This window comes from Lithobates pipiens, unplaced genomic scaffold (genome assembly GCF_037356315.1).
Source record: "Lithobates pipiens isolate NorthernLeopardFrog02 unplaced genomic scaffold, aLitPip1_a1.2 Scaffold_18, whole genome shotgun sequence".
In the NCBI taxonomy this organism is placed as follows: Eukaryota; Metazoa; Chordata; class Amphibia; order Anura; family Ranidae; genus Lithobates; species Lithobates pipiens.
This window is the reverse complement of record NW_027507758.1, coordinates 489,156,430-489,183,158: the sequence shown is the minus strand read 5'-3', so window position 1 is coordinate 489,183,158 and position 26,729 is coordinate 489,156,430. Positions and strand designations below refer to the sequence as shown.

The window sequence follows — 26,729 nt, the reverse complement described above, 5'->3', positions numbered from 1 at the left end:
TAGTTGGTCCGCACCTTCCTCCTGTCTATCCGTTAAATAAATCCTCCATCCCTGTGACCGGGCACCTCTGCGCCACCACACATCTGAGGCACGCCTCTTACTCCTCGCTGACATCCTCCCCCACTGATTTTTCTCAGCCCCGCCCGCTGCTGCCTCAAGGGAACAGAGGTGAGGGCAAGAAGCCATGAGGAGAGCCAAGCTGCACATTGTGAAAGGTAGTGGCTAATATATAACACAGTAAAAACATAGTTACACAGGACAACATTAATTTTTATGACCAGTGCCCCATCCTAACAGTGTTCATGGGGGGGAGGGGAGTGGGAAGTGCCCCATCATTGGTGTTCCGGGTGATGGCTGGAATAGTAGTGCCCCATCATTGGTTTTCCTTGTGTGGGGGGGGGCGGTATAGTCATAGTGCCCCATTGCTGTTCCTGTGGGGGAGAATAGCACCCCGTCATTGGTGTTCCCCGGAGGAATAGCACCCCGTCATTGGTGTTCCCCGGAGGAATAGCACCCCGTCATTGGTGTTCCCCGGAGGAATAGCACCCCGTCATTGGTGTTCCCCAGAGGAATAGCACCCCGTCATTGGTGTTCCCTGGAGGAAGAGCACCGCAACATTTTTATTATTTTATCCGATTAATCGATTATGAAAATAATCGTTAGTTGCAGCTCTACCAACGTTGTTTTCATAAAAGATATTACGCCAAGTAAATAGATGCCTAACATGTCACACTTTAAAGTTCTTCACCCTGGAATGGTGACAAACTTCGATACTTAAAAATTTCCTTAGGCGATGCTTTAAATTTTTTTATTTTTTTTATTTTTTATTTTTTTATACAGTTTGCCGGTTTAGAGTTGCAGAGAAGGTCTTGCACTAGAATTATTGCTCTTGCTCTAATGGGTGCAGGGATACCTCATGTGTGCTGTGAACACCATTTACGTATGCATTTGCTTCTGCGTGCAAGCACAGAGGGATGTGGGTTACTTTATTTATTTTATATTCTATTGTGATCTTCCTACGATCGCTAGATCCTAAGTCGTCCTGTATTTCCCATCTGAGATTAGACTTGGATCGTTTGTAATTAATAAATCTAGCAGGGCGTGCCTTCTAGTTGTTGAATCCACCAATTGGGACATGACGTTGACCTTCATGAAATGACGGATAAGCAAGCTGTTTTCTATGCCCACTTAATATCATAATTGAAGTCCCCCATTATGATATTTCCCTGTCTCACTGCCATTTCTAACTATAATAGAAGGTCCCCCTCCTCCCTCCGGCCTAAAAAAAATACCTCACTTCTCTCTGAAGTTCCACACCTACTGATTATACCCCACCCCCCCAAATCTACCAGGCTTATGGCTGAAGCGGTCAGTCATAACTCCGGTATTTATTTTTAGTCGGCGACTGGCTCTCGCATGAAATCGCTCATAGCGGCTAATTGGCCACTGGATCGCTTTCTGAAGCAGCGAGAGGGGGTGGAGTGGTTTTCTCCGGTGTGTCCGATAAACAATCTGATGGGTCACAAGGCTGGCTCCCAGAGACCAGATTGTCTCTGATCGTGTCTATGGTCTTGGAGGACCGGAGCAATAGCACTTCCGGTCTATAAACTCTAATGTGTAAAGCCTAATTTTAAAGAGAAAAAAATGGCCTTTAAACAATATAAGGTAGGTGGGTCACCATCAGCATTCCAACACTACAAAGAATGCAGTAAGTGTAAGAATGCAATCAGGGCAGCCAATAAAGACTACGAGACACAGAGCAGTGGAGAGTAAAAAATTCTAAATAAAAGCACGTTGCTCACATTAGACAAGGTGGATGGTTATGGATTACATGGAAGGAAACTGTACTAAATGCCTTAGTCTCCTCCAGTTTTTACCCAGGAAAAGGAGGGGTATACTGACTGCGACAGTGCTGTTGGTGACACATCACAGGACATACCCTCGTGGCTAACGGAGGCCGGCGTGAAAGACTTAACAAACTTAATACAAATGCTAGGACCAGATGGCTTGTGCCCAAGAGTCCTCAGAACTTGGGATATAGCCAGACCATTGTTACTAATCTTTGCGGACCGCATAGGTACCAGATGATTGGAGAAAAGTCAATGTAGTACCAATATTCAAAAAAGAACAGAGACAAATTCCTGGAAACTACAGGCCAGTCAGCCTAACATCAATCGTTGGTAAAATCTTGGACGGGATAAAGGACTTTATCCAAAAAATTTACTTCTATTTTTTCCCTCAGCAATCGGCATGGGTTTACGATGTGTCCTTCTTGCCAGATCAATCTGTTAACATGCTACAAGGAAGTGAGCTGCCATTCTGAAAGGGGAAAACCTGTGGATTTAGTGTACCAGGATTTTGCACAGGCATTTTCTACAGTCTCCCATAAACAATTAATTTACACACTGAAGTCGACAGGCATGCACCATAAGGTTTGTTCTTGGGTAAACTGCTTACAGGAGGGTGTCCAAAGAGTAGTGATAAATGACGTGTACGCATACTGGTCTGGAGTGGTACGTGGGGTGACCCAGGGTTCTATCTTGGGACCAATTCTATTCAATTCATAAATGATGTTGAGGATAGGATAAATAGCTCAATCTCAGTTTTTGCAGATGATACAAAGTTTAAGTAGGGCAATAACTTGATGTCCGGATATAAAAAAAAAAATTACAAAAAGACCTGAACAAAATAATAGAATGGGCAAATACATGGCAAATGAGGTTTAATGTGGAAAGATGTAAAGTAATGCACTAGGGGGCAAAAAACAAATGCAAACTACTCACTAGAGGGAGACCCGCTGGGGGAATCAAGGATGGAGAAAGATCGGGGGGGGGGGGGGTCTAGTAGATGACCGATTTGAGCAATAGCATGCAATGTCTAGCTGCAGCTGCCAAAGCCAGCAGAATATTAGCGTGCATTAAAAAAAAATATACTCCAGAGGAAACTATAATCCTATCACTTTATAAAAATCTGGTTAGTCCACATCTGGAGTGTTCTGGCCACCAGTCCTCAGAAGGGATGTGCTGGAACTGGAGAGAATCCAAAGAAGGGAGAAAAAAAAATAAGAGGACTTGAGGACCTAGATTACAAAGAACGACTGCAAACACTAAATCTATTCTCGCTGGAGAAACGACTCTTGAGAAGAGATGATGGTGATTTTACAAATACCTCAATGGCGATCCCAGCATAGGAAAAAAAATAATTCAGTCTTGAGGTGTGTAAGAGGACACAGGAACACGCTATGAGATTGGAGAAGTGGATTAAAGCAGAGTTGCATCCAAAAATTGAACTTCTGCTTCAAGTACAGGTGACCCCCTGACTTGCCACATTTGGCATGTCTTTTATTTTTTTTATTTTTTTGGGGGGGTTGGTGGAGCGGATTCCCTCTTTTTAGAGGGATCCTGCTTCCACTTCCTCCCGGGGCACCGCAGCGCTGGAAGGAAGATCATCTCTCCCCCCTCACTCTCGGCAATCATCTGGTACACATTGCAGTTGCCAGGTGATTGCCTGGCCAGTCATAGTGTGGCTTGTGCAGTGCATGCCCAGCTGTGAAGCCACAGCCTGACACTCTGTGACAATGGCGGTGCCGCAGAGAGGAGGAGGAGGAGAGGAGCGGGGCTTCGTTTCCCCGCATTGCTGGACCCTGGGACAGGTGAATGTCTGTTTTTTTTTTTTTTTATAAAAAAATAAAATAAAAAATAAAGTGTAGCTGCTGACTTTTATATGGCTGGAACTCCGCTTTAACCTTAAACTGTGCAGGGGGGTTTTAACTGTCGGGACAATTAAGAATGTGGAACTCTCTTCCACAATTGGCAGTGGTTGCGGGGGGTATTGATATTTTTAAGAGATTCTTGGATGTGCATCTTAATCACTTACGGACTACCCACCGCTTACTGCCATAACCCCAGTATCCACGCCTTCAGTGGGCTTTCAGATAAGTGGCCTCGGTGGTGGATTTGCCGCAAGGTTACTTTTATTGGTGGCGGTAGAGGGGCTCCCGCTGCGCTCCAGTGCCTTCCGCTGCTGCCGCCGGAGACTATCGGATCCTGTCCCCTGCTTGGCATGGAGCTGAGTGATGGGAAGATGGCCTCCACTCGGTTCCATACCATTGCAGGGTGGAAACTGCATCAAGACGTCACTTCCGCCCATAGCTCTTAAAGGGACATTTTTCTTTTTATTGCTTTTTTAGTGTATATATGATATGAGGTCTTTTTGACCCCAGATCTCATATTTAATGGGTCCGGTCATGCATTTTTTATTTTTTTTTGTTACAAGTGTTCATTTTATTTTTTTTCTCTTACCGCGCCCCATCCTGCTGATCTTGCATGTAGAAGCGAATGCATACGTGAGTATGAAAACTGTGTTCAAACCACAAGTGAGGTATCACCGCCATCATTAGAGCGAAAGAATTCCAGCCCTAGACCTCCTCTGTGACTCAAAACATGCAACCTGTAGAATTTTTTTTAAACGTCGCCTATGGAGATTTTTAAGGATGTTTGCCGCCATTCCATGAGTGGGAGCAATTTTGAAGCGTGACATGTTGGGTATCAATTTACTTGTTCTCTATGTTAAAAAAAAGTGTGTGTGTGTGTGTGTGTTTGGGGATTTTAAGTAAATTTTCTAGTAAAAAAAAAAAAAAAAATTTTTTTTTAACTTGTAAACAAGCTGGAAAAAGAGGCCCGGTCCTTAAAGTGGTTGTAAACCCTTACAACACACTTTGACCTACAGGTAAGCCTTACACGATTTTAGGAGATATTTGCCGAAAGACAGGCACTGCTGTCTACGGCGCATGCGCCGTAGACAGAGGCGCACTGAGCGAGGCATAGTCGACGATGAAGATGCCGCGCGTGTCGCCTTCCGTGCGCATGCGCGGGTGTGACGTCATCGCGGCTTCGCCGAATGACAGCGGCGGAGCAGCGAGACCCCACTGATAAGATGGAATGCGCCGGACTACAGGGGACAGCGGTGACTTCGCTGGCTCCTGTTTCAGGTAAGTGACACATAATGGACTACTATGCGATGCATAGTAGTCCATTATGCTTTGCCTTTGCAGGGAATGAAAGAGGAAATAAACTCATAACTCATCAGGGTTTACTTCCTCTTTTAAGTGGTTAACCACTTCAGCCCCAGAAGATTTGGCTGCTCAATGACCAGAGCACTTTTTTCCAATTTTGGCACTGCTTTAACTGGTAACTGCGCGGTCATGCAATGCTGTACCCAAACGAAATTTGCGTCTTTTTTTTTTATTTTATTTTTTTCTCACTACAAATGGAGCTTTCTTTTGATGGTATTTGATTGCTGCTGCTTTATTCATTTTTTTTTTTTTCCTAAATTTTGGTAGAAATAAACTCCAATTTTAGTCATGCTTTTAGGACAAAATGTATTCAGCCATGTCTTTGGTAAAGAAAAAAAGTCAATAAGCTTATATTTATTGGTTTGCGCAAAGGTTATAGCGTCTGCAAACTAGGGTACATTTTCTGGAATATTCTGCAGCTTTTGGTTTGACTCGAGGTGCTAAAACCCCCCATGACGCATTTTGGAAAGTAGACACCCCAAGGAAATTGCCGAGAGGCATGTTGAGCCTATTGAATATTATTATTATTATTATTATTATTATTATTATTATTATTATTATTATTATTTTTTGTTGTTGTTGTTTTTTTGTCACAAGTGATTGTCTTTTTCCCTCCACCCCTCCCATGTTAAGGTTGTATTCGTGGACAGAGGGGTTTCTCTGATTAGATCACACGGTGCCACATGCGCCAATTCCTCAATCAAAAAAGGTGACTAAAAAGTGACATGCTTGTGTTAATTGTCCACGTACAAGTGGTACCCCTTTCTGAATAAGGGTGACTCAAAGACCCACATAATCTTACCAGTGCTCCCTATGTAGTCTGGGCAGTTCTCCGGCTCTATGTAACTATCTCTTCCCTCGTAAACCATAAAACTCCATGTATAGCCTATTGCCCTGTCACAGAGCTTGTACATCTTGACTCCATATCTGACACACTTGCTGGGAATATACTGTTTGATAGACAAGAGGCCAAGAAAACTTTATCAGGGACGCATCAACACAACTTGACCAGGAGTAAACAAGGCTGCAACCTGCTGGATGAAGTGGTTTGTTTATTTATTTTGTGGAGCCCATTTGATCCAGAGTCATCCCAAGGACGACAGTCCATTGTCATTGATATGCGTGAACCGCAAGATCTGCTTGTACTGTTTCCTGGTCCTGGAGGCAGAGAACAGGGGTATCTGGTGAATTGGGTCAGTGGACCAATATGTCTGCAACTCCCCCTTTTTATTTTTTTAACCACGCCCATAAGGAGGGATAGGCCCAGGAAGGTCTTAAATTCGGAGACCATAAATAGGTCTCAAATCTCTGTCAAGGGGCAACTGGGGATTAGCAGCGATGAATTGACCTGCATACAAATTGCTTCGGTCCACTACAGATCTATAGAGATTTTCTGTGATAAAAACAGAAAATAAAAGTCAAGTGATGTAAAATCAACTGTTTCCAAGTGAATTTCGGGTTGGCCAGTGAATGGGGGAAGTTCTGGTGCTGCAGAAGTGATGGGCTCCCAATTTGGATTGGCAAATGCAGCAGGACGGGCACTATGGACTCGACGGGCCTGTCTTCGTCTTCTTCTTGGTGCCTCACCAGCTTAAACTGCACTTATGGGACTCGCCACATCACCAAATGTTACTGCAGTGCTGGATGTACAACCAGGATGTACTAGGCCTGTGGATATTGGAGTAATTCCTTGATTAATTGATTTAATTTTTTTTTTTTTTTATCAAAATGTCTTTTCTACTCGCTTCTCTGCCGACTCCTGGGTCTTCAGGGAGTTCTGACGGCGATCCGATGACTTCACGGACACCGACGTCACTAGACTTCTGGAGGAGTCCGGTGACGTTGAAGTTCTGATTGAACATAACGCACACAAGGGAGGAGCTACACATGACGTCACCCACTGCTGCCCTACGGAACTAACACGATTATCGGCTTTACATGCTGTGTTTAAATCTAACATGAAAATTTGAATCCGTAACGGCCCTATTTATTTTTTCTTATTGCATAATCTTTCTCAGCTGCTTAACCACTAGGCGTCCGCTCTATAGCCGAAAGATGGCTGCAGAGCGGACGCCAATTGCCGGGAGGCCATCACTCCCGCGAAGTTCGGGGAAGTTTTGTGCTGACCGTGTCCCCTGGACACAGCCAGTGAGAGATCACTGTAAGCGGCCGTTTACAGCGCGATCAGCGTGCCCAATGAGATGATATCATATGTAAACGTATGAGATCATCTCTCATCGCCGGCTCTCCCTCCTCACACAGACGGCGTGTGAGGAAGGAGAGATTAGCGGCTGCAGCAGCCGTAAGCCATCTGTCCCCCAGTGTGCCACGTATTAGTGCCATCTGTCATCAGTGCCACATCAGTGTCACTGTCCTGGTGCTCCAGGGCCTTCAAAAGTGTAATAGTTAGTCAACAAGTTAGATGTGTAATTTATGCTCCTAGAACACGTGAAGGCTCTCCCTGCATGTTGGGCCTCTCTAAGTGGCCAGGCTGTGAAAGTCCCACACGTGGTATCATAATACTCAGGAGGAGTAGCAGAATTTATTTTGGGGCGTCATCTGTGGTATACACATGCCACGTGAGAGAAATAACCCATTACAATGACAATTTTGTGAAAAATAAAAAAAATCTTCATTTTGCAAAGAAAAAAAGCTCACCATGCCTCTTACTAAATACCTTGGAATGTCTACTTTCAAAAAAGGGGTCATTTGGGGGGTATTTGTACTGTCCTGGCTTGTTCGAGTCGCAAGAAATGAGATAGGCCACCAGTACATCAGATGTGATACATATTGTATGATTTTCACCACAGCTTGTAGACTCTCTAACTTTTACAAAGACCAAATAATATCCACTAATTTGTGTTATTTTTACCAAAGATATGTAGCAGTATAAATTGTGGCCAAAATTCATAAAATTTTGCTAATTTTTTTTTATCACAGAAACAAAGAAAAATTGATTTTTTTTTTCCCCAACATTTTCAGTCTTTTTTCATTTATAGCGCAATAAATAACCCAGAGGTGATCAAATACCACCAAAAAAAGCTCTATTTGTGGGTAAAATAAAGGGCAAAAAATTCATTTGGTACAGTGTTGCATGACTGAGTAATTTTGTCATTCAAAGTGTGAGAGCACTGAAAGCTGAAAATTGGTCTGGTCACGAGCGGTGTTTAAGTGCCCAGTGGTTAAGGCGCTTGGGGAAGTGGGGGTGGAGAAACGGCAATACACTGATCCTCCTGGTGAGGAGCTGTGTTGAGGGGCATATCTGTACAAGTCTTGACCATTGGGGGCAGGCTGGCTGTGCTCCCCAGCCAGAAAACTGACCACGCATGGATAAATGTGCTTTCATACCTAGCGTGGTCTGTTTGTTATAGGAACGCAGAGGGACCCACAGGATCACCTGCCATTGCACACAAAGGAAGCAACACAAAAGAACAGGATGCTTTTTGGAACAGGAACATGGTGCAACAAGCACATATTAAAAAAACAACTTGTTGGGAATACTTAGTCTAACACAACCCCCTCAAAATAAATAATTCAAAATAATAAATGGGCTCATACGGTCAGGTACTCGGCTGCGAGCATGAAAGCTTGCTGGGGCCAACGCATTCCTGGGCCCTACGCCCCCCACCCCCGACCTTGTACCACACCGCACCACTTTTTATCTGTTTAGTAGTTTTGAATCTATTTCAGCTTGGTGTCTCTTGAAGAAGCAGTTTCCACGAAACTCATGGAGATGTATCCCACACCCCTTGTCAACACAACAGTCAGTCATTTGAAGAAAAGCTCTTCTCTGTTAGGCTTCATGCACACAAGACGCCGGTGAAAACTCTGCTCCAAAAAAAGCTGAAACGCCCGTTTTGCCGCGTTTGCATGTCGCGTTTAGCCGCGTTTGCGTTTTATAAGCGTTTATAAAGATAACATCATGTAGACCCTCCCCAAGCTCTCAAAGCATGTTTTTTTTTTTTTTTAACTGTTTCTGCCATATGGGATTTATCCCGTAATTGCATGTGATTCTGAATTACTTCAATTAATTGGTTTTGGGTTACATTGGAAGTCATTTTCAGAGATGTGTCTTCCAAGAGCAACAACTTGCTAATCACAATCCAAGGTGTGGACAAGCCTAGCTTGGGGGAAGGGGGGTGGCTTGTGGAAAAAAGTTTGTTTCATGAAGGATGGGTGTTCAACATGGAAACATGGTGGGGGCTCACTAGACATTGGTATGCAGGTTTTTCTATGTGAAAAAAAGACAATGCTATGGTTTGGCCAGACTAGGAGTCACTGATTAGATTAGAAATTGGATGAGGGTTTGGGGCAAAGAAGTGGAGGCATTCCTCATTGTCCAAGCTACTGGAAACACTAGAGATTTTATGGGATTGTATTACAAAGTAAATACGCTATATGAATTCTATAAAATAATTACAACATTTTTTTTTTATTGTTTTCAGGTCCAAAAAATTGGGTTCTTTTAAAAACGCTTAGAAACGCGGGTGCCACGTTTTGCGTCTGAAACGTGGACATTTTTTGCATCTGAACCCTTTTTTTGCTTCTGGAAAAGCTAGGTTAAACGCAACTGCATAAAAACTGCAAAAAACGAGACACTGTACATGGACACATAGGATAACATTGAATGAGTTCATGGGCAGTTGAAAAAAGTGTCCAACTGCCTCTGAACACGCGTTTAACAGCGTCTCGTGTGCATGAGGCCTTACATGAGAAGTATTTTAGGTTATATGTTGACAAATCCTGTAGTAATGTGTAGTAGTTTACTGCTGTTTTGGTTTGCTGTATTACTCCATTTGTTTGTAGAGTGCCTTGTACATTCAAAGTACAGCACAGACAGCCCCAGGTTTACAAACAAGATATGGTCTAGGTTTATTCTTAAGTTGAATTTGTAAGTTGGAACAGGCTAATTTTTGTTTAAGTGTAACTCCAGCCAAAATTATGCATTTTTTGGATAGCATGGAGAAGGGTCATCAGCCCTGTAATGTTTTGTTTTGCTGTTTGTGCCCCTGTTCAGAAAACTTCACCTCACTTTGTCCCTTTTTGACAATTGGATTTAGAAAATTTTGGGTTGTTGTGGAAAGAATGATTGACAGCTTCAGAGGGGACACCTTGTTCCCATGGTAACTTACAGGAGTGAATTTCCCTTCCCAGGGGTAGATTTTCCCCTCACTTCCTGTTGTCTCCCTCCGTTTGCAAGTAGGAGTCGTTTGTAACTTGGGGACTGCCTGTAAACTGCTGTGGTTTTATCTATACCAAGTTTATTATTTTTTTTGCTTCTTCCTGATAGTTTAAGCACTTTTAAATTCCCACGCTTTTTCTATTTTTTGGCTAACAAAAAAACCCAAAACGTTTAGTTGAGGGAGGAAGGGTTAGGATGGACCACTGACCGTGTGTGTGTGTGTGTGGTTGGTTTTTTTTTTTTTTTTTTTGACTGTTTCTTCTTGTATGGGTGTCACTTGGGCAGTAAGTGAAGGGTAAATCTCTTCAGTGGACTAAAGCATCAGCCTGACAGGTGAAGTAAAGCTCTCGGAGGAGAGGGTAGCGGTGGTAGCCTTCATGCCTTCATGCCTTCATGCCTTCATGTTTTTCCTTATCGGGTTGTGCTGCTGTAGAAACTTGCGTCACTGTAAAATAACCAAACAGATGATTTCAAGCTCCTCATACTCAGATTTTTCGATATACCAGCTGTGTACATTGGAGCCAGAAAAATTCAGTTTTAATGGAATGTTTATTGTACTGTTAATATACCCTAACTTTGCACTGCAATATGAAAATGTGTTTTGATAATTGGCCTTTTCTTCTTTCTTCTTCTCCTTTTTATTAGTGAATGGTAGTGTCTAGAAAGGGTATGTCCCTTCAGGAGAAAGGTGCCAATGTCCAGCCGGCCTAATAACAATCCAGGGGGGTCACTGCGACGTTCACAGAGGAACACTGCTGGGGCCCAGCCGCAAGAGGACACTGCAGGAGGAAGGTAAATAATTTGTCTGTCTGGTTACGGGTGAAGGTAGTGCCAGACATTTTCTTCCTAAGATTCCATTGTAAGCCACTGCCATAGAACAGAGGGACTGACTGGTTTAATAACCATACTAAAATCCATTAATATTTAATAGTCCCATGGATCAGGAAAGAACTATTCCTTACCTGGAATCTGATTTATTAGATGCTGGTCTTTGTTCACTTTATTTATAGACTATACTGGCTTTTTCCATCCATAAATTAAATGGAATGGCTCCTCTTAAGAGTCAGCAGTCGTCATTGTCCTAATCCTTGGTGGGTACTATTGTGGTGTTTTATACATTCTGATCCTTTGATGTCTGTCTCGCGCTTTGGCTGTTTTACTGAGTTGTTTCTCTTACTTTTTACTGTGACCGGAGGGATCTGTTGTTCCCAGTATCCTCTGATGCAGTTCTTTCTTGGTTTTCCAGCAACAGGTCCCAGTTAGAGCAGGCAGACCATAAGACTTTTAGCCTTCCTGAGAGCAGAAAGATTCTTTCTAAGGCCCCCAAAGTGCAGACTAATACAGCTTCTGGCCAGTCCAGGGGATACAGCTCTAAAAGGTAACTTTACTAATTACTTTTTTTTCTTTCTTTAACTTGCTTAGGTCTGCTTTGTAGGCAGAGTTTCTTGCTAATGGTCTTTGAGGGTGTGAAATGTGTAAACCCATTTCCTAAGTTTAGACATATTCAGGGGGCTTACTGTCTTGCAGTTATTCAAACTAGAAGAATATTAAATCGAATTTATTTTTCATACATCATGGGACAGAGTCACGCTAATAGTCATTCCCTGCTGGGTTATACTTCATCAGGTGAATGGACACTGGTAGACCAATAGTCTTCACACAGGAAGGGATCCCCTATATAACGCCCCTTCTATACAGGAAGTACTTTAGTTTTTAGTTTTTTTTTTACCATTGTCTGCAAGGTGGATGGCACGGTTTGTTTGAGCTCTCCTGAGCTCCAGATCTCTAGTCCCACAAATGGTTCCAAAATGAATCAAGGGATTTACCGATCAGATCCATTGGACACAACAGGCTTTTATGCTTAGCTAAATGGTACCCAAGCCTTGCAAAGAAGATTCAAGATCCTGTGAGGTTTTGCCTGTAATGCGGCCTCCGGGCGCTGGACCCTGCGGAGTGGAATTCCTGGACACTACAGAGCTAAGGTATTTCCTTCAGGGTGCTATACAGGTCCAAGGGAGTTGACTCTTTACCTGAAAAGGGTACCCATACCTTGAAGGTCCAAGTGACAGGAACCCGTGGTGAAGATTGGGCTCTTAGTTTCTAAGTGGCTCTGCGCCTGGACGGGTAATTGAAACCCCTTTATTTTGTTATTGTCGGGTGTCCCAGTCGTAATAATCAGTCAAGCTAGTTAAAAGCTGGACACCTGTGTGCGGTGACTATACTGGGGAGTTTTGGGCTAGCTGTGGGTGTTTTTGCCTCGTGTACCTTTTTTCTTGTCTGGCTGTGTGTGTTTTTAAAAAAAAAATTTTTTGTACCTGTATTATGGCACCTGATGGTGTGCCATTTCGCTTAGTTCACCATGGCGGATGTGCATTAGGAAGAGCACCGATGGGGCCGGCAGTTTGTTTGGCAGCCATGGCGCACGCAGCTTCATCACACACGTGCCATAGCCTTTCGCCTGGGTGCATGAAAATGTGCGTCGTACGCGAATACAGTCACGCCCATTCGCCGGGACTGCGTGCGCATGCACAGAGCGATCCGCCGCGCACACAATATATTTTAAGCTGTGTAGGCCAAGCATGTGGTGCTTCCAGAAGGCAGCTGTGGAACACAGAGCAGGCTCTGAACACACTTGCAGGGGTTAATTTTTCCTTACCCTGGGTCACGTGAGTCACCAGGTGTTGCTTTGCAGGCTAAAGGTGCTTAGCAGGATTGTTGCATAGGGGCTTGGTGAGGGTCTTCCTTCTGAGGTGTTTTAATACTACACCCAAGTACTCATTGTGGCTATTAAATGTCTTCCAAAAAGAGCAGTGGGACTAACACCACAGGGAAGGGCACACCTATGTCTTCAATAAGTCCTGATGAACCTAGTCTTATCCCTAGTGTTGTGTCCCCTGAAGGACCAGGGGCTTCCGGGCAATCTGAGCCCCTGCGCCTATCTGGTATTTTGCCTACAGTCAACGCTGCTGCTTCACCCTTTTTTCACTAAGGATGCACTGTCCTCAGCCCTAGCCAGGCTAGAGCACAGGATTGCTGCCATGATTGCCTCCATCCCGCAGGGTGGCAGGAAGCATGACCGTTCCCCCTCCTCTGAGTCTCCTAGTCTGGAGCAGGAATAGGTTGAGGATGGGGAGGAGCTTAAAGCTCAATTTGGTGGAGTGCCCAGCAGAGGAGTCTGCTTCCGAGCAATCTGGACAAGAAGATATCCAGTCGATGTCTGCGCCTCAGTTGGTGAGGCTTTTGATCCTGACTGACAAAAAGGGTTCATCTGCCTTTAATTTGCATCTTGCAGAGGTGACTGAGCCTCTCTGGTCCTCTTTGGGATCTCCGTGGCCTCTTCAGGTCGTACAGACTTTCCCTCTAAACCCCCTGTTAGAACAGGCGGTGTACGCTGATTGGGAACATCCTGACAGGACACTTGTTTCTCCTAAAGAGGTTTTCCCTTTTTATATTCCATGGATGAAAAGTTTGTTTAAAAATGGAGCATGCCAGCCGTAGATGCAGCAGTCTCTTCCTTAAACAAGATTTTAACTTGTCCGGTAGATAACACACAGGGCTTGAAAGACCCTGTTGACAAATTGGAGTTATTACAGGCTTCCTTTTCTTTGGCCAGTTCAGCTATTCAGCCAGCTGTTGCAGCAATTGGTATTTGCCAGTCCGTAAAGGATCAGGTCAAACAGCAGATAAGCCTTACCAGGAGGATGATCTGCCTTGAAAGTAAGGACACGACACTGATCACCGCTGTCGATTTACAGGGAGCTGTGATCAGTGTCCATAGAACGGGGAAATTCTTGTTTACATTAGCATTTCCCCGTTCTTCTACCCCTCCGTGAGACTATCACTCTGTCCGTGGGACCCGTAATCACACTCATAAAGCTCATGGTGGGTGCACCGCTGGCAGCGTGCACATCCGCAAACCGCATCTTGAAGGGCAATGTACAGATATACGTGATTCTGCATGTACGTGCCCTTCTGCCGCAGTGTATGTTCCCTGTGTCAGGGGCATCCGCCTCTAGGCAGTGGCTATGGCCTCCACCGTCAAACTCTAGAGGAAAGCCTCAGGGTCAGGCCCAGTAGAAGACCTGGGGCCGGAAAGCTGCAAAGCAGAATTTAATTATGAAGAGGTGCTCCCCCTCACTAAAGTGGGGGAGGAAGACTTATGCAATACTCAGTTTGGCAAGAGGAAATTCAGGACAAATCGTCATCTTCAGTGTCTCTCTACAAACTAGACTTTCAGGAGTCTCCTCTATCTCGTTTTTTAGATCAAATGTTCCCAAAGATCCAGGGAAAATGTAATCTGTTTTGGGCACTAGACCGATTTTATTAGCTCAGGGGGTGATCATACAGATCCCCACAGAAGAGCAAGGTTTGGAGTTTTTATTCGAACCTATTTACGGTACCAAAATCGAATGGAGATGTCAGACCCATTCTAGATCTAAAAAATCTAAATCCGTTCCTGGAGATCGACTCCATGCGAAAGGAGCCGATCAGGTCAGTGGTAACGACAGATGCCAACCTTTCAGGTTGGGGAGCAGTTCTGGAAAAGACAACTGTCCAGGGACAGTGGTCCAGAACCGAAAAAGCCTTGCCCATCAACATCCTAGAGATTCGGGCAGCGTGTCTGGCTCTGAAGCCCTGAACATTCAGCTTATGGGATTGTCCTGTCGGGATCCAATCCGACAGTGCCACAGCTGTGGCCCTATATCAAATCGCCATGGGGGCACTAAGGGTTACACAGCTCAGAGTGGTGGACCATATTCTAGCTTGGGCAGAAAGGGATGTTCTTTGCCTATCGGCAGTCTTCATTCCGGGAAGAGAATTGGCAGGCGGACTACGTGAGTCACCAGCAGTTCCCAGGGGAGTGGTCCCTTTACCCCAGAAACTTTCTGGCTAAATGCCAAGAAAGGGGGATCACAGACGTAGATCTTTTGGCGTCCAGGCTCAACATGTAGTTGGTCAAATTTATGTCAAGGACAAGTTATCCACTCGCATGCGAGACAGATGCATGGTGACCCCATGGGGTCAGTTTTCACTGAATTTTTTATTTTTTTTTCCCCTATTCAGTTGCTACCACAGGATCAAGCTGGAAAGAAAGCCGGTAATTCTGGTAGCCCCAGCATGACCCAGAGGGCGGTGGAGGATCCATGGTCTCTTCCACTACAGCCAGACCTACTCTCATAGAGACCGATATTCCATCCTACCTTGAAAACTTTAAGTTGGGCTATTGAAACCCACATTCTGAAGAGACGTAGTCTCTGGGTCAGCGATTACCTTCAGTAATGAAGCTGGCTTCCAGAATCATATATTCTAGATTCTGGAGGGCTTATGTTTCCTGGTGTGAATCCTAGGGCAATAGAACATGGGTAGAATTCTTGTTTTTTCTAAAAGTACAGATGAAGCTGGCCTTGAGTAGTATTAAGGGCCAAGTCTCGGCTTTATCAGTCTTATTTCAAAGACGGTTTGCTTCACATTCTTTGCTCGGGGGAGGGGGTGTTTATACAACGGGTAAGGCGGTTTATTCCACCAGTTAGACCACTCTTGAACCCCTGGGACTTGAACTTGGTTGTTTTGCTGATATTGCAAAAAACAGCCATTTGAACAGATACAGCATACTCCCTTGGTCCTTCTCACAAGAGAAATGGTGTTTCAGGTTGCTATACCCTCTGCAAGAGGGTATTGGAGTTGGCTGATCTTTCCTGTAAAGAAGCCGTATTTAATTAAGGGGGTTTTAGGTTTTCACCTAAACCAGGATATTATCCTATCATAGTTTTTTTTTTCCAAAACCAGGTTCTAAAGTAGAGAACTCACTGCATTGTCTTGATGTAGTGAGAGCGGTCACGGTCTATTCAAAGATGACTTCTCAGGTCTGAGACTGTTTGTTTTATTATGCTGCCAGAGGGTCCTAGGAAGGAACAGGCAGTGTCAAAATCCATTATTGCTAAATGGATTTGGCAAGTTCTAATTCAGGCCTAATGGTTAAAAGGTAAGATTTCACCTTTTTTCATTTCAAAACGCACTTCACTAGAGCAGTTAATGTTTCTGGGGCAGTGTATCACCAAGCCTCCATAGCTCAGATCTGCAAGGCCGCAACTTGGTCTGCAGTCCATACATTCACCAGATTTTATCAAGTGGATGTAAAAAAGGGCATGAGGATATCGCCTTTGGGCGCAGTGTGCTGCAGGCAGCAGTATAAGTCCTCAAGTCTGTTGGCGCCCTACGGGTTGTGTGTCTCTCTCCCCTCATATAGCATTGCTATGGGACATCCCACATAGTAATTACTATGCTGCTCTGTGTCCCATGATGTATAATAAAGAAAATTAGGATTTTTATTACAGCTTTACCTGTAAAATCCACTTCTTGGAGTAAATCGTGGGACACCGGTCCCACCCCTTTTCTGGGGTATGTGTACTTATATTGCTTTACTCCAAAAATTGTGGTGTTGCCGGTATGGGAGGGGTTATATAGGGAGGCAACTTCCTGTTTAAGGTGTGCCAGTGTCCATCACCTGAAGGTGGTCTATAACCAACCACGTAGTAATTACTATGCTGCGCTGTGTCCCATGATGTACTCCAAGAAAAATTTTACAGGTCATACGTACCTGTAAAATCCTCTTCTTTGAGTACATACATCATGGGACACCGAGATCCCTAGGGCCCTTTTTTTTTTTTTTTTTTAATTTTTTTTTTTTTTTGAGAGAGAATTTAGTGTTTGCTACAAAACTAAAGTACTTCCTGTATGGGAGAGGGTTATATAGGGGATCTCTTCCTGTCTGAAGACATTTGGTCTACCAGTGTCCATTCACCTGATAATATATAACCCGGCAGGTAATGAATATTAGCCTGACTGTGTCCCATGATGTACTCAAAAGGATTTTACAGGTGAGTATGATGAAAAAAATCCTCCTTTTTACATGTTGTTGACTTAAGAGGACAGAGCCAAATGCTTGAGTTGCTATAAAGTGACAGTCTGGGACCTAATATAGAAGAAAAAAAAAAAAATGAAATGTCCTCGCTTGGTTGGTTAATATAGGTCATTTATCCAATATGTGTTTTTACCTGAGCTCCGTGTGTGTGGCGTGTTTTTTTTTTTTTTTTTTTTTTTTTTTTTTTTTTTTTTAAAAGGGGACTTTATTGGGAAGACCAAAAATCCTTCCTTACAGTGGGGCTTTTCCCACACTGCAGGGTTTAAATGCTCATTTTAGATCTAGGGTACCAGAAAAAGCCCTCTTCTTACCTGAGCCCCTGCTTCTGCAGTTTTCTTTCAAGGCGTTGGACAGCTTGCTCCCGTATGCACCATAGATCGCAGCAGAGGAGAACTGGGCAGGGGGGCAGTTGGTCCTCAACCTGCTCTGATTCCCTGTATAAAGACTGCACCGCTTCTGCCACAGACCTTCCTAAAGGTTCTCTGGTGAAGTGAGGCATGAGGACAGAGCACAGGCAGCCCCAAGCCACCAACCTTCATTCCCCACCCCCCCTTTCACCTCCAAATCGATGGTGTATGCTGTGTCCAAGGAAAGGCTCTCCTCCCCCAGTCAGCCACGCCCCAAACCCCCCCCCCGCCGGCTGGTTTAGGACCGGCCTAGTGAGCAAGAGAGTACCTGGAGCGGAGTATCAGCCTGGGGTGGGGGTCAAGAGGAGGCAGGGAATTGCAACAGCGGGATGGGAGCCAAGTGGGTTGTACTTCCCCCCCTGGGTAAAAAATTGCCAGTCAATTGCAAGTACTTTGCAGAACCCATATTCCTACATTGGATGGGGGTGCGAGGAGGATGAAGCACAAGGGAGACAAGTGGGGAATCGGGCAAACAAAACTGCTTTTTTTTTTTTGCAACCTAGACCTAAATGAGTATTAACCATTACCACTGTCAAAGTGACCGCAAGGGAGAGCAGATTAAAACAATGTACAATAGACATGGCCCAGTCACTTGTTTTAAAGGATAAGTTCACCTTTTTAAAAATAAAATAAAATAGCACATCTTTTTGCAGGTAAAAAAAGTGTATTTTATTTTTGAGAGCTTGTAAAGCATTGTACCTGCTAATCGGCGAGTCTGCCTGATCTAAACATAAAACATACGCAGTGCTTATGGTAGCCAGAGACCTTTCAGCCTAGGGTTTAGGTTATATGAGAATGCTAGGGATCAATAGGGGAAAAAACTCGAAGAAATTATACCGGCATTGACTATTTGATGAAAGTCAGAATCTTAGAGGAGGTCCAGCCTGGGTGAAAATAAAATGTCAGCCGCTACAAATACTGTAGCTGCTGACTTTTTTTCAATATTGGGGCACCTTACCTGTCCAGGGAGCCCAACGTGTCGCCCCCCCCTGCCGATTATTCGGATCGACTCCTTTCTGGTAATGGAACCCAATGGTGAACTGTGGCACCAGAGGGGGGGAGAAAGCTTTTATAAGTGAGAGTTGCGCTTTTGGGTGGAACTCTGCTTTAATGATAGGGCCACTTGCACTAAAAGAAATAATCCAACAACGAACAGAGGACAGAAACCCAAATATTCCCTGGACTGATAGACCACGCATAACTTGTCATAGACTTGAAGTACAGCCAAAGCTCGCTTGGCTGTAGATCATAGGAGTGCAGTTCAGTTTATTTTGCACTCCTGTCGCCTGTTTTCAGCAGACAGCAGGCTGACATCACAGAGCCCGTCCAGGCTGGGGCAAGATCATGACCATACGGTTGGGATCCAACCCACATGCCTGGAAAGGCTCATCCTCTCGGCGAACTGCTGCCGCCCCTGCCCCCTCCACAGCCCAGCGCTCCAGTGAGGTGGAGCAGAGAGCTGTGACTGACAGGCACCAGCTCTATGCTCATGGAACTCTGAGAACCGACCAATCAGTGGTGTTTGATCACTCTGTTCTCAGTGTTAGAGCTGACGGTGGACAGATGCAACCAGCTCCGGTCCTGCATCCAGCTATACAAGTATGATTGACAGCTCCAGCCATAACCACAATAAACCACTTCAAACCCTAACTGTATGTTGGGGATGTTGAAGTGGTTAAAATATATTTAATTAAATACTTGTTTGCACCTGTCTAGAGCTTTTATTTTTATTCGCTGAAAAACTAAGGCTTTCTATGTGCCCTGTTTATACAGGAATGGAAGAGGCAGCTGTGGAGAATTTTTATGTGGAAAAATGTAATGTCTGCATTTTTCCACTCTGCAGCTTTGAAACAAATGAAATGCCACTTTTGTGCCATTTCATTAAAGTGTTTCTAATCCCACAACTGTATAATTAGTCTGTATATGCAATAAAGCATACTTGTTATACTTACTGTGGGACCTAAGGGGTTGATCCTCCACATTGTGTAAAAAGACTGTTTGATCTTGTCTTCGCTGATTCTCCCCCTTCTTCCACTGTACCTAATCTATCTCCTAATAGAACAGAGCCTTGGAGGGCACTCTGCACATGCTCAGTTTGGTATGTATTGCTAGAGAGGGGAGGGTGCATGTGATAAGCACAGGGCCAATCGGCACTGTCAAGACAGAGGTTCATAGGTCCCGCAGCCTCATAGGACAGTCAGGGTAGAATGAAAATTCCTACAAGCTTTAACCAGACACTGATAGAGCAGTCTTATGACTTCTAACTGCTGATGAGAAAAGGTTGTTAGCAGTTTATATTTACTAAAATATTGCTTTACCATGTTCTGTGTACTGTGGGAGACCAGATATGGTGAAGGCAGGTTCCTGGGTTTAGTGACGGTTTAAAAAAAAAAAATCTGTAATTTTGTAGCTGCAGTGAATTCCACTAACCAGATCAGATTGTTTGGGTCTGTTCAAAGCCCAACTCAGGGAAACCTAAAAACCCTCCCTTGCAGTAGGTCTGTACCCACGCTGCAAGAGTTAACAGCTGTATGTCTAGCTGGTGGAAAAGTATTTTTTTGCCTTCTGCTCCACTCAGTGGGGGTGCTGTCAGATCATCTGAAAGGGACCTTGACCAAGCTGTATTACACTCATTATCCACTGAAATGTAGTTAATGTAAAGAGAAGTTGCCCTTTAGGTTAAACATTTTTATTTATTTTTTTATCATAGGTGAATACATCGACTTACAAATCCTATTGGCACATAACCAGTTCTTTATGCATTACAGCTGTCTTCTTGGCATTGGCTGTAAATGAGCTGCTTTACAGCGTGACATGATGCATTATTTTTACTGCACTAGCTTGGCCATTGCACATTGTGTGTAGGTTAAAGAGCGTAATAAACGTGAATATTGATATTTTCTATACCAGACATGCATAATACTTAAACGCCGATTACACTGGTTGTGAATATTGATACAGTATCTTCTATAATAAACACACTTGCTTTCTTAGCACAGATTGTAGAAGTTGTGGATTTAAAGGTGACTTAATTTTGTCCTCAATGTTACTATTTAGAGTTCTGGGCTGGCACTAGACAACCAAATTATCTACTGGTAGTCAATGGGAAGCACTCACATTTCTTGGCCACTGTGTATAAGTGCCATTTTGGATATAAATCCTAGGATCATGATTATATAGTGGGGAATTATAAATCCACTAAGTACAAATTAAAAGAAACCTGAAAGCAGGTTATGGTTGCTTTAAATGTTTACTTATTCATACTAAGCTTTAAGTAGTTGCAAGCACTGTGGAGCAGTTCATCTTCAACATTCACAACAGAAACACTAAAGACCAGTTTAGCTCCCCTTACGAACATTGACTTGGCACCCTTCTAATCTCAAATATAAGTATGCATGTACTCTGGGGGGGGGGCAGTGTGAGCTAAGGGGAATTAAAGCAGAGCTCCTTCCGAAAAGAGAAGCTTCACTTGTCCGCCGCTTTCCCTCCTCCGTTCCCACATTAGGCACCTCTTTTTGGAGGAGAGGAAGGAGTGGGTACCTGGTTTTCATAGGTACCCACTCCTGGCTCAGTTCGCTGCAGCACGCTTCACAGGTCCCGGAAGACTACAGCCAATTTACAAAGTGCATGCATCAAGGCTTCACTGCCGGGTTACCCTTAGGTTGGCGTCACCAACACCAATCCGCTTGGGTGGGGAGATCACTGGGGATGCCTGGACAGGTTAATGCCGTAATGTTAAAGTCAGCAGCTACAGTATTTCTAGGTGCTAACTTTACATTTTTTTCGCGGGTGGGGCATAAAGCTGCTTTTTAACTTCAGTACTTCTATTGTGAATTTTGAGGAGGAATAGCTCCACTATGCCTGCAGAGCTACAGGAGGAAAAAGAGGGCTTGTGTGTTTTGAGATCAACATTTGTTAAAACCTTTTAAAGTGGTTTTTATTTAATTTTTTTAATTTTTTCTATGATGCCATAGTCGGCAGCCATATGCGTTTGTTTATATAAAGTATTTACAAAACTTGCGCTTCTATTTTTATTTTTTAACTCCTTCCTTTTTTTCTTTCAGGGGCTGTAGCTCATCTCAATCGATACCGCAACCAGAGGACCCAGAACAAAACAGCTCAGAAAGTCACAGGCCTAAAAAAGATTCTTCCCGTGGACTAAAACGTAGTGCCAGTCCTGAGTACAGCCGGACCAACTCACCTGGCTCTGCTAAAAAACCCAAAGCACTTCAGCACGCTGAACCCTCCATTGGGACGAGGCAACCAAATAATAAACCGAAGAAGAGACAGTTTGACCAGGAGCATTCAGCTCCACCCACATCATTGCCATCCACGAGCAAAGCACACAACAGGAAGGGTGGAGTCCCCGGATCATCCCCGCTGCACAAAAGAAAAAGGACAGATAACTCCTCCTGTGTAAAGAGCAGCAGTGCAGCCATAGTAGCGACTGGTGCAGAAGACAGACCTCCTAAACCCACCAAGCTGGCTTCAAAATCGGCCACCTCAGCCAAAGCTGGGTGTAGCACCATTACCGATTCTTCATCTTCTGCCTCCACCTCTTCTTCTTCCTCTTCAGCAGTCGCCTCTGTCTCTTCTGCTGCACCTCCTGGAGCTCGCGTAAAACAGGGGAAAGACCAGAACAAGGCAAGGCGTTCACGTTCTGCCTCAAGCCCTAGCCCTCGGAGGAGCAGCCGGGAAAAGGAACAGTCCAAAGCTAGCAGCTCCTCTAAGTTTGATTGGGCAGCTCGTTTTAGCCCAAAAAGCAGCCTTTCCAAAACCAAACTTTCCCTCCCGGGATCTTCCAAGGCTGAGACATCGAAACCTGGACCCTCAGGATTACAAGCAAAACTAGCAAGTAAGTAATTGTAGAAAAGTGGTATATTGCAACACTTGTAAGATACCTATACTGAAAGGCATGAGGGCCTACTATTGTGCTACCACTGAGAAACTGATGTGGATCAAGCTTATTAGGTCCCTTATAGTGAAATCAAGACTCATAATCTGGACAAATGTTCAGAGATTGTGACTAAACCCTGTATACATGGGCAGAATGTCGGGAGACCTTTTTTCCTGGACAAAAAATACCAGCTGACATTCTGCCGTGTATGTTGGTCTGTCCAACAGGAGCTGGCCGTTCGGCTGGCTTCTGCCGGGGCGTCCATTTTGGAAAACCAGCCCCCGACTGAGTCCCGATCAGCGCACTCGGCCAATGGCAGCGGGTTGCAGGGAAAAAAAAAAAAAAAAAAAAGAGTACCAAGCTTAAGTACCATGTTTATCGGCGTATAACACACATGGAGAAAAAACTTTACACGAACCCCCTGCACTCCCAGGAGACCCACAGAAGAGCGTTAATGAGTTATTTAGAAGCTTTGGTTTTCAATGACACAGAAGGAGCAGTTTATGAGAAGGGGCTGGCAGTGCTGGACCAGGAGAGGTGGGATGATGCCACTCCCCCCAAAATGTGTGGCACCTGGGGTGGACAGACCAATCCCTGCCCCCCATTTGTGTATTAAAAAAAATCTGCGTGTAACACGTGCGCTCTCTATTTTCAGGGGAAAAAAGTGTGTTATCCGCCAATTAAATATGGTAACTGTATTAATGGAGCTGGCAGCTTCAGATGACCACCAATGGCAGCCTCTAAACTCTTGGTACAGGCTCACTTTTTAGAATTAGAAATTGAAATAATTACTGCGCTAACCCCAAAAAAATGAAAAATAAAGCAGCTACATACCAATGTGACGAACGCAAAATAGATACAGGTTGTGAAATAATGTAGAGCTAACAGATATACACAAATATTGTGATGTATGTGAAAATATGCCGAAAAGAGACAGTGATGATAAAAAAAAGGAACTGAAAAGTCCATCTGTAAAGAAAAAAAAAATGGCAATTTGCAAACAATGTGCAATAATGTCCAACAAACAAAATGAGTAGTGTAGAGCAAAAGCTGTAGCTTCTACACATGTGCATTTGTTTTCGTCCGAATGCATTTTCGTCCAGAATTCAGGTATTTTCGTTTTTCGTTTTGACAAATGACGAAAGTACAGAATCCGAAAAAACGAAAGATCCGACATAAATGCTTTATTTTCGTTGTTGCAACAGCTCGATATAGAATAGGAGATTCGACGTGACTCTGACAATAACAATCTCTGTCTATAGAACCTGTGGTCGAATGTGCCTAACCTTACCTCCTATTAGTCCAAGATTATATAGAGAAAATATTCAACATAGAGAAGATTTGACAGAGAAAAGATTCTAAAGTGCTAATTTTAAAGGCTAATATGCAAGTTACTGTCCTAAAAAGTGTCTGGGGACCTGGGTCCTGCCCTAGGGGACATGGATTAATGCAAAAAAAAGTTTTAAAAACAAGTTTTTTCGAGAGCAGTGATTTTAATGATTAAAGTGAAACAATAAAAGTGTAATATTCCTTTAAATTTTGTATCGGGGGGGGGGGGGTGTCTATAGTATGCCTGTGAAGGGGCGCATGTTTCCCGTGCTTAGAACTGTCCCTGCATAAAGTGTCATTTCTGCAGAAAAAAAACTCCTTTTAAAATCACTCGTGGCTATAATGAATTGTCGGCTCCTGTAAATACAGAGAACGCTCATTGAAAGTCATTGATAAAAAAATAAAAGCGTGGGGTTCCCCCAAATTCAATTACCAGGCCCTTCAGGTCTGGTATGGATATTAACCACTTTCAGACCGGACCATTTTGCTGGTAAATGACCAGAGGTCTTTTTACACTTTGGCACTGCGCTGCTTTAACTGGTAATTGCGCGGTCATGCAATGTTGTACCCAAACAAAATTTGCGTCCTTTTCTTCCCACAAATAGAGCTTTCTTTTGATGGTATTTGATTGCCTCTGCGATTTTTATTTTTTGCGATATAAACGTAAAAAGACCGCAAATTTTGAAAAAAAATGATATTTTCTACTTTTTGTTATTAGAAAAATCCAATAAACTCAATTTTAGTCATACATTTAGGCCAAAATGTATTCAGCCACATGTCTTTGGTAAAAAAAAAGTCAATAATTGTATATTTATTGGTTTGCGCAAAAGTTGTCACATCTACAAACTAAGGTACGTTTTCTGGAATTTACGCAGCTTTTAGTTTACGACTGCCTATCTCATTTCTTGAGGTGCTAAAATGGCAGGGCAGTACAAAACCCCCCTAATGACCCCATTTTGGAAAGTAGACCCCCTAAGGAAATTGATAAGTGGCATGTTGAGCCCATTGAATATTTTATTTTTTTGCCTCAAGCGATTGAATAATGACAAAAAAAAAAATTTTTTTTTTTTTTTACAAAAAGTTGTCACTAAATGATATATTGCTCATGCATGCCATGGGCATATGTGAAATGACACCCCAAAATAAATTCTGCTGCTTCTCCTGAGTACGGGGATACCACATATGTGGGACTTTTTGGGAGCCTAGCCGCGTACGGGGCCCCGAAAACCAAGCACCGCCTTCAGGCTTTCTAAGGGCGTAAATTTTTCTGTTTCAAAAATTTTATTGGTAACAGGAGCAAAGAATACAGAGATAACAGCCATATAGTATCAGTAGAAAAAAGAAAACAAATAAAGAGCAGGAGTCTGATACATAACACATAATGCCAGACAGAGTACATCATGGGCACATATTAACACATATGACGGTCATTCTAGACGAGCTCATAAATCAGGTCCCAGAGCTGCCACGGGCTCCAATGGAGGCCTGCTACGTGACAGGACCAGGACCCTCACGAATTTAACAGTCAAAATGCAATTTGTTGCCAACTCGCAAGAAACAGTGCAAGGACATAAACGAGACTGCTAATGACCTATGTTACCTAAGTAGGTATCAAAGAGATAAAGGGAATAAACACAAACAGAAAGGGCGTAAATTTTTGAGTTCACTTCTCACTACCTATTACAGTTTTGAAGGCCATAAAATGGCAAGATGGCACAAAACCCCCACAAATGACCCCATTTTAGAAAGTAGACACCCCAAGCTATTTGCTGAGAGGCATGTTGAGTCCATGGAATATTTTATATTTTGCCACAAGTTGCGGGAAAATTACAAACTTTTTTTTTTTTTTTTTTTTCACAAAGTTGTCACTAAATGATATATTGCTCACGCATGCCATGGGCATATGTGAAATGACACCCCAAAATAAATTCTGCTGCTTCTCCTGAGTACGGGGATACCACATATGTGGGACTTTTTGGGAGCCTAGCCGCGTACGGGGCCCCGAAAACCAAGCACCGCCTTCAGGCTTTCTAAGGGCGTTACAGTTTTGAAGGCCATAAAATGCCAAGATGGCACAAACCCCCCCCCCCAAATGACCCCATTTTGGAAAGTAGACACCCCTAAATTTAGGGGTACACTAGTGAGACTAGGTAATAAATGGCGGGTGCCCTGAAACTATAAAAAAATAACTAACCAACCAGCGTCACCTGTAACAGTTATATGGTGATCACTGGTGAAAGGGTTAACTAGGGGGCAATTAGGGGGCTTTATGCGGTAGTATATGGGGGTCCCTGGCGCTATAAAAAGCTGCAGCGAACCTAAATACCTGCCTAACTAGCGTCACCTGTGACACTAATACAGCGATCAGAAAAACGATCGCTTATTAGGCTGGGTTCACACTGGAGCGATGCGGGAACGCCACGAATGCGCGGCGGGTTCCCGCATCGCATGCCTCCTGGCGGCAGTTCACACTGCCCTATGCGAACTGCTGGGAGTGTCAGTGAAATGTTACTGACACCCCCAGATCAGTTCGCATATCGCAGTGCGATCTGCAAACTCGGATCGCATGGTGTGAACACCCATGCGATCCGATTCTGCTGCGGGCCAAAAAAAGGGTCCCGTGCGAATTTGCGGCGGGTGCGGCGAATGGCTGAACTCGAATCGCACAGAGATCGGATGTGATTTGCACTGCAGTGCGGTGCGAATCACATCCGTTCTCATAAACCGCTGCAATGTGAACCCAGCCTTAGTGACACTGGCGACGGGGGGTGATCACGGGGTTAAACCTTTATTGGGGGGGTTAGGGGGGTACCTTAGAACTAAAGGGGGCTAACCCTAACTGCCCTAACAGTTATTAGTCACAAATGACACCCGCCGGGTGATCAGGGGGTTAAACCTTTATTAGGTAATAAATGGCG

General features: G+C 43.9%; 1 protein-coding gene across 11 annotated transcripts in view; it reads left to right on the top strand.

Annotated features, from left to right (window-relative positions):
* Positions 1 to 26,729, top strand: part of TRIP12 (thyroid hormone receptor interactor 12) — a 200,965-nt gene that overhangs the window by 41,924 nt on the left and 132,312 nt on the right. For 8 of the 11 annotated variants that reach the window (XM_077488548.1, XM_077488550.1, XM_077488545.1 and 5 more), the window contains exons 2-4: positions 10,902 to 11,048; positions 11,503 to 11,634; positions 21,650 to 22,440. In XM_077488548.1, coding sequence (XP_077344674.1) covers positions 10,951 to 11,048; positions 11,503 to 11,634; positions 21,650 to 22,440 — 1,021 coding nt within the window. In that variant the 5' untranslated portion in view covers positions 10,902 to 10,950. The remainder of the gene's footprint in view (positions 1 to 10,901; positions 11,049 to 11,502; positions 11,635 to 21,649; positions 22,441 to 26,729) is intronic. The other 3 variants (XM_077488552.1, XM_077488551.1, XM_077488549.1) reach the window with 1 other exon arrangement.